The sequence below is a fragment of the Sesamum indicum genome, linkage group LG6 (assembly GCF_026168435.1).
Source record: "Sesamum indicum cultivar Baizhima isolate 11 linkage group LG6, ASM2616843v1, whole genome shotgun sequence".
Classification (NCBI taxonomy): domain Eukaryota; kingdom Viridiplantae; phylum Streptophyta; class Magnoliopsida; order Lamiales; family Pedaliaceae; genus Sesamum; species Sesamum indicum.
This window is the reverse complement of record NC_142662.1, coordinates 20359868-20372011: the sequence shown is the minus strand read 5'-3', so window position 1 is coordinate 20372011 and position 12144 is coordinate 20359868. Positions and strand designations below refer to the sequence as shown.

At 34.3% G+C, this 12144-nt stretch overlaps 2 protein-coding genes and 1 non-coding gene across 3 annotated transcripts; 1 reads left to right on the top strand and 2 right to left on the bottom strand.

Annotated features, from left to right (window-relative positions):
* Positions 1 to 2872: 2872 nt before the first annotated feature.
* On the bottom strand, positions 2873 to 5392 carry LOC105164009 (Homeodomain-like transcriptional regulator). Its single transcript, XM_011082552.3, has 2 exons — positions 3960 to 5392; positions 2873 to 3678 (listed from the first exon to the last, which is right to left on the bottom strand). Exons 1-2 carry the CDS (start codon positions 4385 to 4387, stop codon positions 3162 to 3164), a joined length of 945 nt encoding a protein of 314 aa, XP_011080854.1. The 5' UTR covers positions 4388 to 5392; the 3' UTR covers positions 2873 to 3161.
* Positions 3785 to 3858, bottom strand: LOC148787895 (small nucleolar RNA SNORD36). Its single transcript, XR_016066259.1, has one exon. It is a non-coding gene; the product is annotated as a small nucleolar RNA SNORD36 (small nucleolar RNA).
* A 1392-nt stretch (positions 5393 to 6784) lies between the features above and the next one.
* Positions 6785 to 8100, top strand: LOC148787894 (uncharacterized). Its single transcript, XM_088881434.1, has 3 exons — positions 6785 to 7165; positions 7265 to 7766; positions 8087 to 8100. The coding sequence occupies exons 1-3, from the start codon at positions 6785 to 6787 to the stop codon at positions 8098 to 8100; spliced, it is 897 nt and encodes a 298-aa protein (XP_088737560.1).
* Positions 8101 to 12144: the final 4044 nt, after the last annotated feature.

Genomic DNA, 12144 nt, shown 5'->3' with positions numbered 1-12144 from the left:
TGACAAATTGTAGCTATTACTTGGTGGAAAAACGAGCAACATTTACCTTATTTTTTTAAGGGATAGTTGCATTCCCCTTTCCTGAGGTTTGTTTAATTACTCGTAGAAGTCTTTAATTTGAGATATTACATCTAGCATCCTTGAGGTTTGCTTCTGTCTAACTAATAAGTCCCGCTTTAGTCAAGAAATTTATTGAATTTGCTGATATTAACAAAAGAAACTGGATGAAAATCGGTATTTACCATTGATTGACTTGAAATTGACTTATTGGAGGTTAAATAATTTTTTTCGAACTAAACTATCCTTATAATGGTGAAGATAGACCTCCTCACATGCATTAACGCATGAAGGCGTATGAGGGTAATTTGGTGATAAAAAATTTATTCGACCTGCTATAAGTCAATAATAAGTCAATTGAGGGTAAATATAGATTTTCTCCCCAAATTTAGTGTTAATATCAGCAAATTCGACGAATTTTGACTAACAAACAGACTTATTTGTTAGACGGAAGCAAACCTCAAGGGTGCTAGATGTAATTTTCTAAACTACAGGGAACCTACATGTAATTACACCAAACCTCATGAGAGGGAAGTATAATCATCCCTTATTTGAATTTATTAATTTATGAAGGTTTAATTTGTATTAATGCAATTAGCCCTAGGATATAGCATGGCTTTTGTCAAGGTTTTGCAATTTCTGGGTTGAGAAATTCAAATATATCCAAAATCATTTATGTCAGCTGCAAGATAAGTCAAATAAATAATGGGAAGAATATATCCTATTCTTTTTCTTGGTTGGTCATACGTTTACTATTCTTTCCTTTCCAAATTTACAACTTTGATTTGATTCCTTACAAAATTTTAAATGAAAATTTTAAAAAAAATAAAAATGTATCCTAAAAAAATGGCTCAAAGCAATTTCATAGACTGACAAAAAACAAAAGGAATTAGGTGAGAAATCTGAAGTGAATCTGGTGAGTTTGTATAATTTAGTGTGTTAATCACCTCAGGATCTTCCCATCACTCAATAGAATCCTCTTGATAAAGATCTCTAAAGGGGCTGAGGGACTGAGGCTCCCTGTAATTTACCCCTTATTAATAAAGAAAATATGAGTCGTTATTTAATGTTTGTTTGGTTTAAACGAGAGTAGATATCAAATACTTCTTCTTATTTGACATGAGAAAAATAGATTGAGAAATTTCATAATTTTACTGTTTAACCATTTCTCTTTATTTTATAATAGAATATAATACTAAAATAATTTTAGAAAATCTTATTAGTAAAAATATTCATCAAAAGGTGTATTATGCAGTTATTCCAAATTATTCAGTTTAAATAAAATAAAGATTACTGTCAATGATTAATAATGTAGTATTTTTTTTCAGTAGAATTTATGTACCAAATAAGCACGAAGGAGAAAAAGGGAAGGAAATTTGTATACATGAAAAAAATACTAAAGTATGTATATTTTTATCTTTTTGGTCTTATACTTTCACTTTTTCTCTCAATCTAACGAAATTAAACTCTAGAGGAGTTTTATATACATTCAATTTTACTTCCCCTCAGTCTATTCTCCCTAACCAAACACCAAACTTTTTCTTATATATTTACTTTTACTCTTACTTTCGCCCCAACCAAACAAACCCTTAAGTATGACTCCAATTTTAACTTAGAACGAGAAAGAAAAATTAGGGCTAGTGGTTATCTCTAAATTTGCCATTTTTTTTTCCATTTTATCATCTTGCAATTTCATTTCATAATACTTGTATAAATAAACCGTGACGTAAGGTGTTAGAATGTCGTTTTGACCTATCATGGATGTACGTAAAAAAAAAATTATAGAGTAAAAAATTTTACATGATTTGAAACAGTCTTATATATCTATAGTTGCTCAGAGCATATTTCTACAAAAATATTTTTGTGTATATTTCAATAAAAGCTCATCTACTAACTATTTAGATAAGGCTGAGGCCTGTAAAATTACAATTTTACACTTTGAACAAAAGATAATTCCAGTGGCCAGCCCCTGAACACCTTCAAGCAGGGGCTAACAACCCGGGACGGAGTTGGATCAACGGCCAACAAATTTGAATATAATGTTGAGACAGATTTCACACTCCCACAAAGGATAAGGGGCAGAAGGTCTTGAAATGTGGGTAGTGATAGCTGGTGGTGTATTGGAATGCAGACTCAGCTTCTACTAAACAGCTTTGCCTCAGACGAAACTCCAGCATGCCCAGAACAGTTGGTTTTGTGCTCTGCAGTCTTACTGTGGGAGTTCATATAGAGTGCTTTCTGACTAAGCCAATATGAAAGTTGATCCATCACCATGTTCATTAGTTTACTGCTCCAATTGTTTTCAACTCCATTTGTCCATCGGCTTGGAGTCATGATGCTATCCCATCGTGACGTAAAGTGGTTAAAGTGAGTGATTACGAGGGTCTTTCATCGACCGTATTTAGAATATTTTATAAGTTTTTATATTTTTTAAGATGTTTTTAGAGTTTATAATATGTTTTAATTTTATTTGAAAAGTAAAATTTTAAAGTATTTGAATAAAATAAATTTATAAGTTTGTAAACCGTTGTTAAAGACAATTTTTGTAATGTGATCAAGATTGAAAGAAACTTTGTCAAGATCTTAAAAATAAGTTTGGAACTCCATACTTTATTCTAAAAAAAACTTATAAGTTTTAAGCATTTTATTTTTTTAATTCTAAAGCCCGTTCTATAAAAAAATTATTAAAATACTTTTCTAGCATGATAAGCTTATAAACTCAGTCAAACACTCTCGAGCGTAAAATAAGTGTACTTGTGTTAGGGGCATATATGTAGGAGTTATAATCTTGTTGAAGTTGAACAAAACAACCATATACCAAAAGAGAAAGAGAAATTCCTTCCATGATAATAACTAATCTTTTTAAATACAAGGAGTATCTCATCAAGATGTTCCATTTCAATGTAGAGTTTGGGGGATTCCACTTGCTAGCAACACACTGCAAATTCTACCCTCAGTCCCATCTCAACATATTCACAGAAGAAGATCAATAAAAGCACAACACAAGCTAAGCTTAATAAGCTAGATTAACTAGGCATTTCGAGCTGCGCTCTGTTTTTTTTCTTTTTTTTTTTTTTTTTCCGAAACGACACTTGAATCCCGTCTCATGCATTAGGGTAGTGAAGCCCTGATTGCATCTGGAAGACCATGTTCTGAGATCCCAAGTATGGTTCGTGCATCGAATTAGCACCTCTTTGCAGATGTTGGCTGTGAATTTTATTAAGCCCGTATGAGTTCACACCGTAGGGTGGAGATGTGAAGACATTATTCCCATTACAGGGTGAGCCGAAACCCATGACCGTCTCGTTATTCGTCTGGTTCCACTGGAAAGGAAGTTTTTGAATGGCGCTGGAATTTGACTGTTGACCAAGAACGGACGTCGACTGCTCCGGTGAGGGCGCCTTCTTGTTGTCCGGTGAAGGGGTTTGATCGTCATTGAGGTTTACTGTTGTGATATCATGAATGCTCGCCCTCCTCTTATCTTTCCCCCCTGAAAGTTGCCGGATGAAATACTTCTGTGCATGGCTAGCAACTTGTGTAGGTGTTCTGGTGATCACGAAATTGCGGGATATATTTCTCCAGTCCCCTTTTCCATACTTTTTGAGCCCCATCAGAAACAACCTGTTAAAACAAATCAATCCATATCAAGCATAAATATGATTGTCCAACACCATCACTACTAAATAAATTACATAGCAAATGAAAGAAGTGATTCTCAGCAAATCTTTTTGCCTCAAGATCTCAAAATTTTCAACTTCAAGGTAGATTTCAGGCATGAAATTTACTAGAATCAATCAGCAAATATTCAGCTGCTATTCAAAGTACTCTCTCCCATAAGCTAATAGCACGCAAAATCCATGCAAGAAACTTCAATTCAATATCACAAGTGAAAGAAAACTCACTTGTGCTCCTCTTCAGTCCAAGGCACGCCCTTTTTCCGTTCTTGCTCGGACGGCCTGGCGGATGAAGATTTCCGTCCCCCGGCTACATAAGATTGCTTGAAGCCCTCATAGCCATGGCCACTGCCCCATTCAAGTGTAAAAGGTGAAGAAGTGGCATAACCAGGAACTGGGATAAGCCCAGCTTCTATACTACTCACATCATCTTCCAATTCCTTGTACTGCCGAATTACATCACCCACAGTCTTCCCAGGAACCATTGCAGCCACCTTCTGCCATCGATCCGGGGTGTTTTCGTCGAACAAGGCCAGAGCATTCTCAAAGGCTTTGTTCTCAGCTGGAGTCCACCTTGTGCTCCTGCTCTCATCCAGCAACCAGCTTGAAGTGGAAAAATATGAACTTGGTGATAGAATCTCCATACCCCAACTCATAAAACTCCAATCTATATGCTCAGTAATCACAAGATTTTCTTGCTTTACAACATCAGTGGAAAAGGGTTCTGAAATGTGATGAACCAGAGGGAAAAACAGAGCAAGAGAGAGAGAGAGGGAAGAGAGAGAAGGGAAAAGAAATGCAGAGAGGTGGGAGAGTCACAATGGCAATACTAATGTTAAATCAAGAAGCATTTTGTGTGGAGGAATCAGAATACCCTTTTCCCTCTACAGCCACCTCTCCCTTGAGGAATCTTAAAAAGACCCCACTTTTCCAAAATCAATCAAAGTCTCTCAAGTTGGGCCAAAACTTGAAGATAACAGATACAATCACAACAAACCCCAAGCTATCTAAATTCAATACAAGTCAATGGAACTAAACCATCACCAAGATCTGAACGTCCAGGCGAAATTGAAGGCAGGAACAGCTGAAATCAAGAAACAATTCCAGAATAATGACAGTGCAAGGATTTCACTACTTCGAAGAAAAAGGAAGCTATCAGCTGCTGTCCTGAGCTTTAGAAAACAAAAGAAAACCTGAAAGATTGAGGAAAGAAGGAGGTGGGAGAGAGAACAGTGACAGACTGAAAAAGCTGGATGATGGGAACTCAAGTGAGAAAAGAACAGAGAGGAAAACTCTGAATTCTGGGGTTTTGTGAGGGCAGAAAAGTGGAGAAAAGGCCTCCCCTGCTTTCTTACTTTTTCTTCCTCCTCCTTGATGTATGAGCAGCAAAGAAAAGAGAAGAAAGCAGAAAAAAGATGATGGCAGCAACTGAAAGCAAGGAAAGCAGTCTATTTAGCAGGCCTCAAGGAATGAATCTTGATTTACCCCTTGCCAAGAACACAAACACACACACACACACAGATCTGTAAACAGCCACCAACAGAGAAAAGAGAGATGGGGTTGGGGGTATGGAAGCTGGTGAAGTGTGATTGGATGAAATGGTGTTTGTGGATTCTGCAACTTATGAAAAAGTTAACTTATTATAATGCACACTTCTCCCCCTCTGTGTTTGTATTAGAAAACAATAATATTTAAAGCATGAGTCTCAATTAAATATTTAAATTATTAAAACAAAAATTATTTAATATTTAATATTTTAATACGCTTCTCTCCTTACAAATTTTATATGTGAAACTCTGTCAATAATATTTCAATTCAGGGCGTTTTAATTAATTTAATTTTAATATTATATTAAATGATCATCTCATTTAAAAATTAATAAAAAAAATATTTAATATATAATATCATTTCTTTGTTTTTCTTTTTGTTTATGACTTTTTATTTAAGAAAAAACGACAAAAGAATTGGAGGAAGTATGGGCTGTCACTGGTCAAACTACACCCCCACAGAAATGCACACCACTAAGTCCCCTTAACTGTATGGAGTTTGCACTTGGCACTATAATTATCGTGTTTTTCAGCTAAAAAGCGGCATTAGGTAAATAAATCCTGTGCCAGTGTTTTAAAACTCATATAAGTCATCGAATTGGAAAATTCAGTGAGTTATGGGTTATTGGTTCAACTGTTAATCCAATCATGATCTAATTGATGATGTCATATATATAATAAATAAAAAATAACTATAATAATTAAATAATATAAATATACTTAAAATTTTGTCTTTTAAATAATTTTCTTTTTGTAATTAAAATTTTCATTAATATATATTTATAATTAAGTAACATAAAATAGATATGTAATAGCCTAATGCAATAAATATAGCATAAAAATACAAGAAATTCAAATAATAATAGTCAAGCTAGTAAGCCACACCCAAAATACAAGTTCCAAACATTAAAGCGTGAAGAATTACAGCAAAGTTCACTGCAACAGTAGAGTTGAAATTGCAGATACGGAGCACGAAGAAGCAGAACAGCGGAAGATGCTTCAATCATAATTGTGCTCTTTTTGTATTACGTTTATTCCTTAGTCACATTTCTTACTTACTCAGTAGCTGATCCGTACAATATTAGTTAGATTGGCTGGCAGTTAGTTAGTTTAGTTAATCTATTTCCCTCCTTCAGTTTCTCATACGTTGTAGCTATTTAAACAGGGACTGTGCATTCAGTTAGTTGATTTTTTTCATTTTCTTTATGAGAAGAAATTATTTTTTCCAGCTTTGTGGGTTGGACATTTTTTCTACTGCACCTCTATTTGATTTCAGGTGAGTTTTATTATGGTATCAGAGCCATCGAGATGATGGTCTCTATTTCTTGAAAGTGGGTAGACTGGTGTTATTCTATTCTTGGAACCAGTAATCTGTACACAAACTGCAACATAGAACTGATGGAGAATATGGCGAATGTTATGCCTGATAATCCAATCGGTGGAGCAAGATATGGAGATGATCCACCAAATGCACGTAATCAGTCCTAGGAAAACTCAAATATGGTAATGGTGTATGCTCTATTCAATGGTACGAATTGGTTAACATGGAGCAGATCAATCATAATAGCTTTGGAAGGAAAAGACAAGTTAGGCTTTATCGACGGATCCTATGTAAAACCAGACGAAGGATCTGTAGAATTGAAGAGATGGCGAATGACAGACTCCGTAGTGAGAACTTGGGTACTAAGCACCATGGTGAAGGATATAGTGAACGCCTTCCTATATGCATCATCAGCGCGAGCATTATGGATTGAACTGGAAACAAAATACGGCGAATGCAATGATCCTCTGTTGTACAAAATTCAGAGGGAAATAAGCTCTGAAACACAAGGTAATCTGAGCGTTACAGCATACTATACCAAACTCAAACAATTGTTGGATGAGTTGGTATGCCTAATGCCCCCAGCTATGTGTACGTGCGGAAATTGTACCTGTGGATGTAATAAGATAAAGGTAGATGAAATTGAGGCTAATTACCTAATGTAGTTGAGAGCCGTACGACAGCATTCGAAGTCAGATTCTAGTACTGGATCCCTCGCCAAGCGTCAACAAAGCGTACTCCATGGTATTGCGTGTGGAAAGGCAGAGAAGTGTCAATCTGGAATACGCAGACGTAGTGAGAATTCAGCCATGTATATGCGAGGAACAGACCACAAGTTCAACAACGGGCACAGAAACTTTGCAAAGAGGAAGGGACCTATTGACAAAAGAAACATAATATGTGATTTCTGCAATAAGTCGGGGCATAGTAGAGATGTTTCCTTCAAGTTGCACGGCTTTCCAGATTGGTATAGGAATTTACACGACCAACGAAAACGAGGGATTCCTGGCAACAGAGCATATGTTGTGACTGAAACTCTGAAGCACGTGGACAAGGGTGCACAAAGAGAATTGATATCTGATCTCTTGGAAGATCTGCAGCTGGTTCAAAACAAAATGCCACAAGATCCTATCATTGCTCAGTTTGCCCAGGACACCGAGATAGCAGGTGCGTTGTTACAAAGTGCTAATTTGAACGATGCTAGCACTAGTTACTGGATTGTAGACAGTGGAGCTACAAATCATATGAGTGGAACTGCCTCTCTTTTTCATTCTCTTTCAAGACTTCATCAACCTATAAAAATTCATCTTCCAGACAAAAGCATAAGTTTAGCTACTCATCAAGGCAATGTTATCCTATCATGTAATCTCACTCTAAATAATGTACTTCTCATTCCTCAATTTCAACACAACCTTCTTTCACTCTCGCAGTTGTGTAGATCTATGCCTATCAGTTTTGTGTTCCTCACATATTCATGTCTTTTGCAGGACCAGAGAATTAAAGAAGTCTTGGCTATAGAAAAACAAGTAGGAAAATTATATCATCTGAACAAGAATTCCTTCATCCCAGCTGCTACTCATTCTCATTCTTTACATTCAGCTGCAAATCATTCGGCTGTTTTTAGTCCCTATGTGACTTGGCATAAACACCTGGGGCACGCTAATTCCCTTGTGCTGTCTCATATTCATGAAATCAACATAACAGATTTCAATAAAAATCATATATGTTTCATTTGTACCAAGGCCAAACAAATGAGAAAACCTTTTCCATTAAGCAAAACACGTAGTATTAAATCGTTTGATCTTGTTCATATAGAAATATGGGGGCCCTAAAATAACCTTCGATTTCTGGATGTCATTATATTCTTACAATTGTGGATGATTTTTCAAGAGTCAGCTGGAAATACCTAATGCATCACAAATCACAAACTGTCAATATTTTAGCTGCCTTTTTTTCTAACATCATTACTCAATTTCAAACCCAAACCAAATGTATTCGCACTAATGATGGCTCTGAATTTGTTAGTGTTTCTTGTCAAGAGTTGCTACATAAACTAAGGATAAACCATGAAAGAAGTTGCGTCTATACACCGCAACAAAACAGTGTCGTCGAAAGAAAGCATCGACATCTTTTAGAAATTGCTAGAGCCCTCATGTTCGAGTCTCACATGCTCAATCATTTCTGGGCTGAATCCATTCTCACAGCTACACACATACTTAACAAACTACCTTCAGCCATTCTTGAATGGAAATCTCCCTTTCAACTTCTTTACAAAATGAGCCCCTCTTATGACTCCCTTAAAGTTTTTGGTTGTTTGTGTTTCGCTTCCAACACCTTTCCTCACAAAACGAAGTTTTCCCCTAAAGCCTTCAAATGTGTATTCATTGGTTATGTTAAGGAACAGAAGGGATTCAAGTTGTATGATCTAGATAATAACACAATTCTAATGTCAAGAGATGTCATATTCCACGAATTAGTCATTACATTAGGAGCAAAAAAATTGGATTTTAGAAGTCTAGGTGATTTAGGAATCCAAAAATTAGTCATTCCCAACAAAAAAAAAAAAAATCTATTTTTATCCCCAAATCTTGTCACCATCGCCTCCATTAACAATTGATGTTGCCATGGGTTGGAGACTACAACAAGAAGAAGATGAAATACCCATGGGAAGAGTGTCCCCTGATTATGGTAAGTTGATTTTTGCTACTTTCAGGTATTTTGTTTAAATTTAAGTTTAAAATATATTACATTAATGTATTTTGATGTATTATGTATATATATTTATAAATTTGCATATGTCCAAGCTCTACATATAGCAGTAGTGCTAGCTGATATAAAATATAGTGATATAAAGTGTTCGTTTGACCTTGTGATTGAGCAGGTTAAACCTATAGTATGAGTATAAATATATTTTCTTGTGCTAATTTTAGTCCTCTATTTTATTGGCTTTATGAAACTAAATATGCCAAGTTTTTCCAATATTGGGACTTTTTTGATAATCTCGTAAAGCATAAGACTAGACGTGCCGAATTTTCTCAATTCTAAACTATTTTGAAAATTCTATAAAGTAAAGAACTAAAAATGTTGAATTCCCTATCTTATGAGACTAAAAAACTCTAAATGCTACAATCACTTTTTTTAAAATTAATTATCTCAAATTAATTCTATCATAATAAAAAGTTTTATAACTAATTATGCAATCGCCAAACCAAATTATTCCAAATACAATTAATTCTCACAACTATGACTTGACAATCAAAAGGCTACAAAGTCCTCAGTACTAGCAGTTGTTGTTACATGAATATTGTTCGAAGTTGTTTATATAGTAGAAATTCTTGCAATTAGAAACAATTTTTTCATATTATTTTCATAATGTCACAGTGAGACATTCAAACAAAACTACTTACTGACTATAATTATTTCATCAACATCAAGTAATGCTCCATAATACTTGAATCTAATCCCTGTCCGCCGCCAAGGTTCGACAGAGCTTAGCTTTGCCCCTGCATACACATACCCCTACATTCATGAGATTCAAATTCACAACCTCTTGATACGCACACCAATATTCGGGATTCCCATCCACTACTTCCATACGATGCTTTTATGAGCACTAAGATTCAGTAATTTGCAAACACATCTCTCTCGAAATCCTTCTATACATCTCTACGGAAAAATTATTTTAACTCAAAATAAACTTTTTACCAAATTAAAAAAATTAACCCATTAACTTTTTTAATTAAAATATTGACCAAAAAAAGGGTAAAAATTAGGACACATATTAAGGGGGCAAAATGTATATTTTCATATCTCAAGGGGCAAAGTGAAAATTTGACCTTTGCTTGAAGATTTGAATGGGCATGTTTTGGTGTCAACAGGTGAATAACACACCACCCAATCATAATCATGCTTTGGTTGTCCTAATTCAAGTCAACTAATTATAAATAAAGTACTGATTGAGGTTTAAGATTCACTCCTCATAATTTACAACTATTCATTAATTTAAACCACACTTTATTTTAATAAAATCATTAAAAGCTAATTAAGTCCCACCTACACTCCAAGGCCAAGACCCCATCATTTTTCCAATATTCTAATTTCACCCCTATGTCAGCTTCCTCCACAAGCTACAAATTTGAGTTGAGTACAACATATTTGGTATTATTTAAATTTACTTTAAATTATTATCAAATTTGCAAAATGGTTTTTTTCAATAAGTTTTTAATTTTTGATCGGATCCAACACGAGTCAAATTTGATAATTTTTAATATTTTCATCCATTTTTCTTCACTGATTGGATCGAACTCCAATTAAGAGAACGAAAGATTATCATATAAAAATGGTATTCGAGTCTAACTTTTTAAATTTAGCAAATCAAGCTCAAACAAACGCATTGAATTTCAAGTAATCTGATTTATTTTTCAACCCTAATTACAGAGCGCTTAGAACACAATAATATTGATTTTTCGCATTTGATATCTGACCTTTACACTCTCAATTGCTCACCAAGAAGAAAACAACTGTTGAGAATAATCGGAACTTCGTTCATTTCTAGAAGTAATTTTAAAAGCTGTTTGCAATAACTTAAGTGATTATGAGCATTCTGTTGAAAATAAACTATAAAAGAGTATTTTTTTTATTCACATCTTGTGCTTTTTGAAGTGCTCAAATTAAACTCATTAAGTCAAAAGTCATAAACTTCTCCCCACCAACGTTTGCAATTTATCGATAATTAAACTTCTTTCCCCCAACACTCTTATCTGTGTGTTTTCTTGCTTTTCAACTTTCTATATATAATATATATATACTTTTATATATAATATAAAAGAAATATGATTTGACAATAAACAGTGATTTTTGTCTCAAAAAAATACAAAATTAAACATACAATATTTATATATAAAAAGATATATAAAATAGATATGATTTGACAATGAATAGTGATTTTTATCTCCTAAATCCCAACATCAAAACTTACAACACTTATTTTAAAATATTTTAAATTACCTCAAAACACAAATCCAAACATATCATCTATTTTCAACATACACTTATTTATCTCTATTTTCTCTCTCTCTATCTCTAAAATACAAAACAAAACATTTAAACCACAAATCCAAACACTATGTATGTTTTCACCATTTTTTCTAGCAATCCTCCCCCCCCCCCCCCCCCCCACCTCGAGTTTCTCAGTGCACGTGACTTTCACATATGTTTACATTCATGAAAATTCAACGTCTATTAGTGGGAGGGTACGTCATTTTTGCAATATTTTTAGACTTTTTTACAACTTTCAACAAAACGTAAAATTAATTTTGAAATTACATCAAGTGTAAGATCAAATTTAAAATGATTCTAAATTATAGAACTAATTTTCCGATTTTCGCCTCCAAATTTATTTTATTTACTATAAAAGTAAATATTATTAGAATCACAATTCCGCACAACCGAATGTTCCAAAGTGGAAGGGTGAAAAAGGCTGTCTTTAGAAGAAAGGTAAGAACCCAGAAAAGAAGCCGCCAGAGGAGGATGCAGACCAAATGTC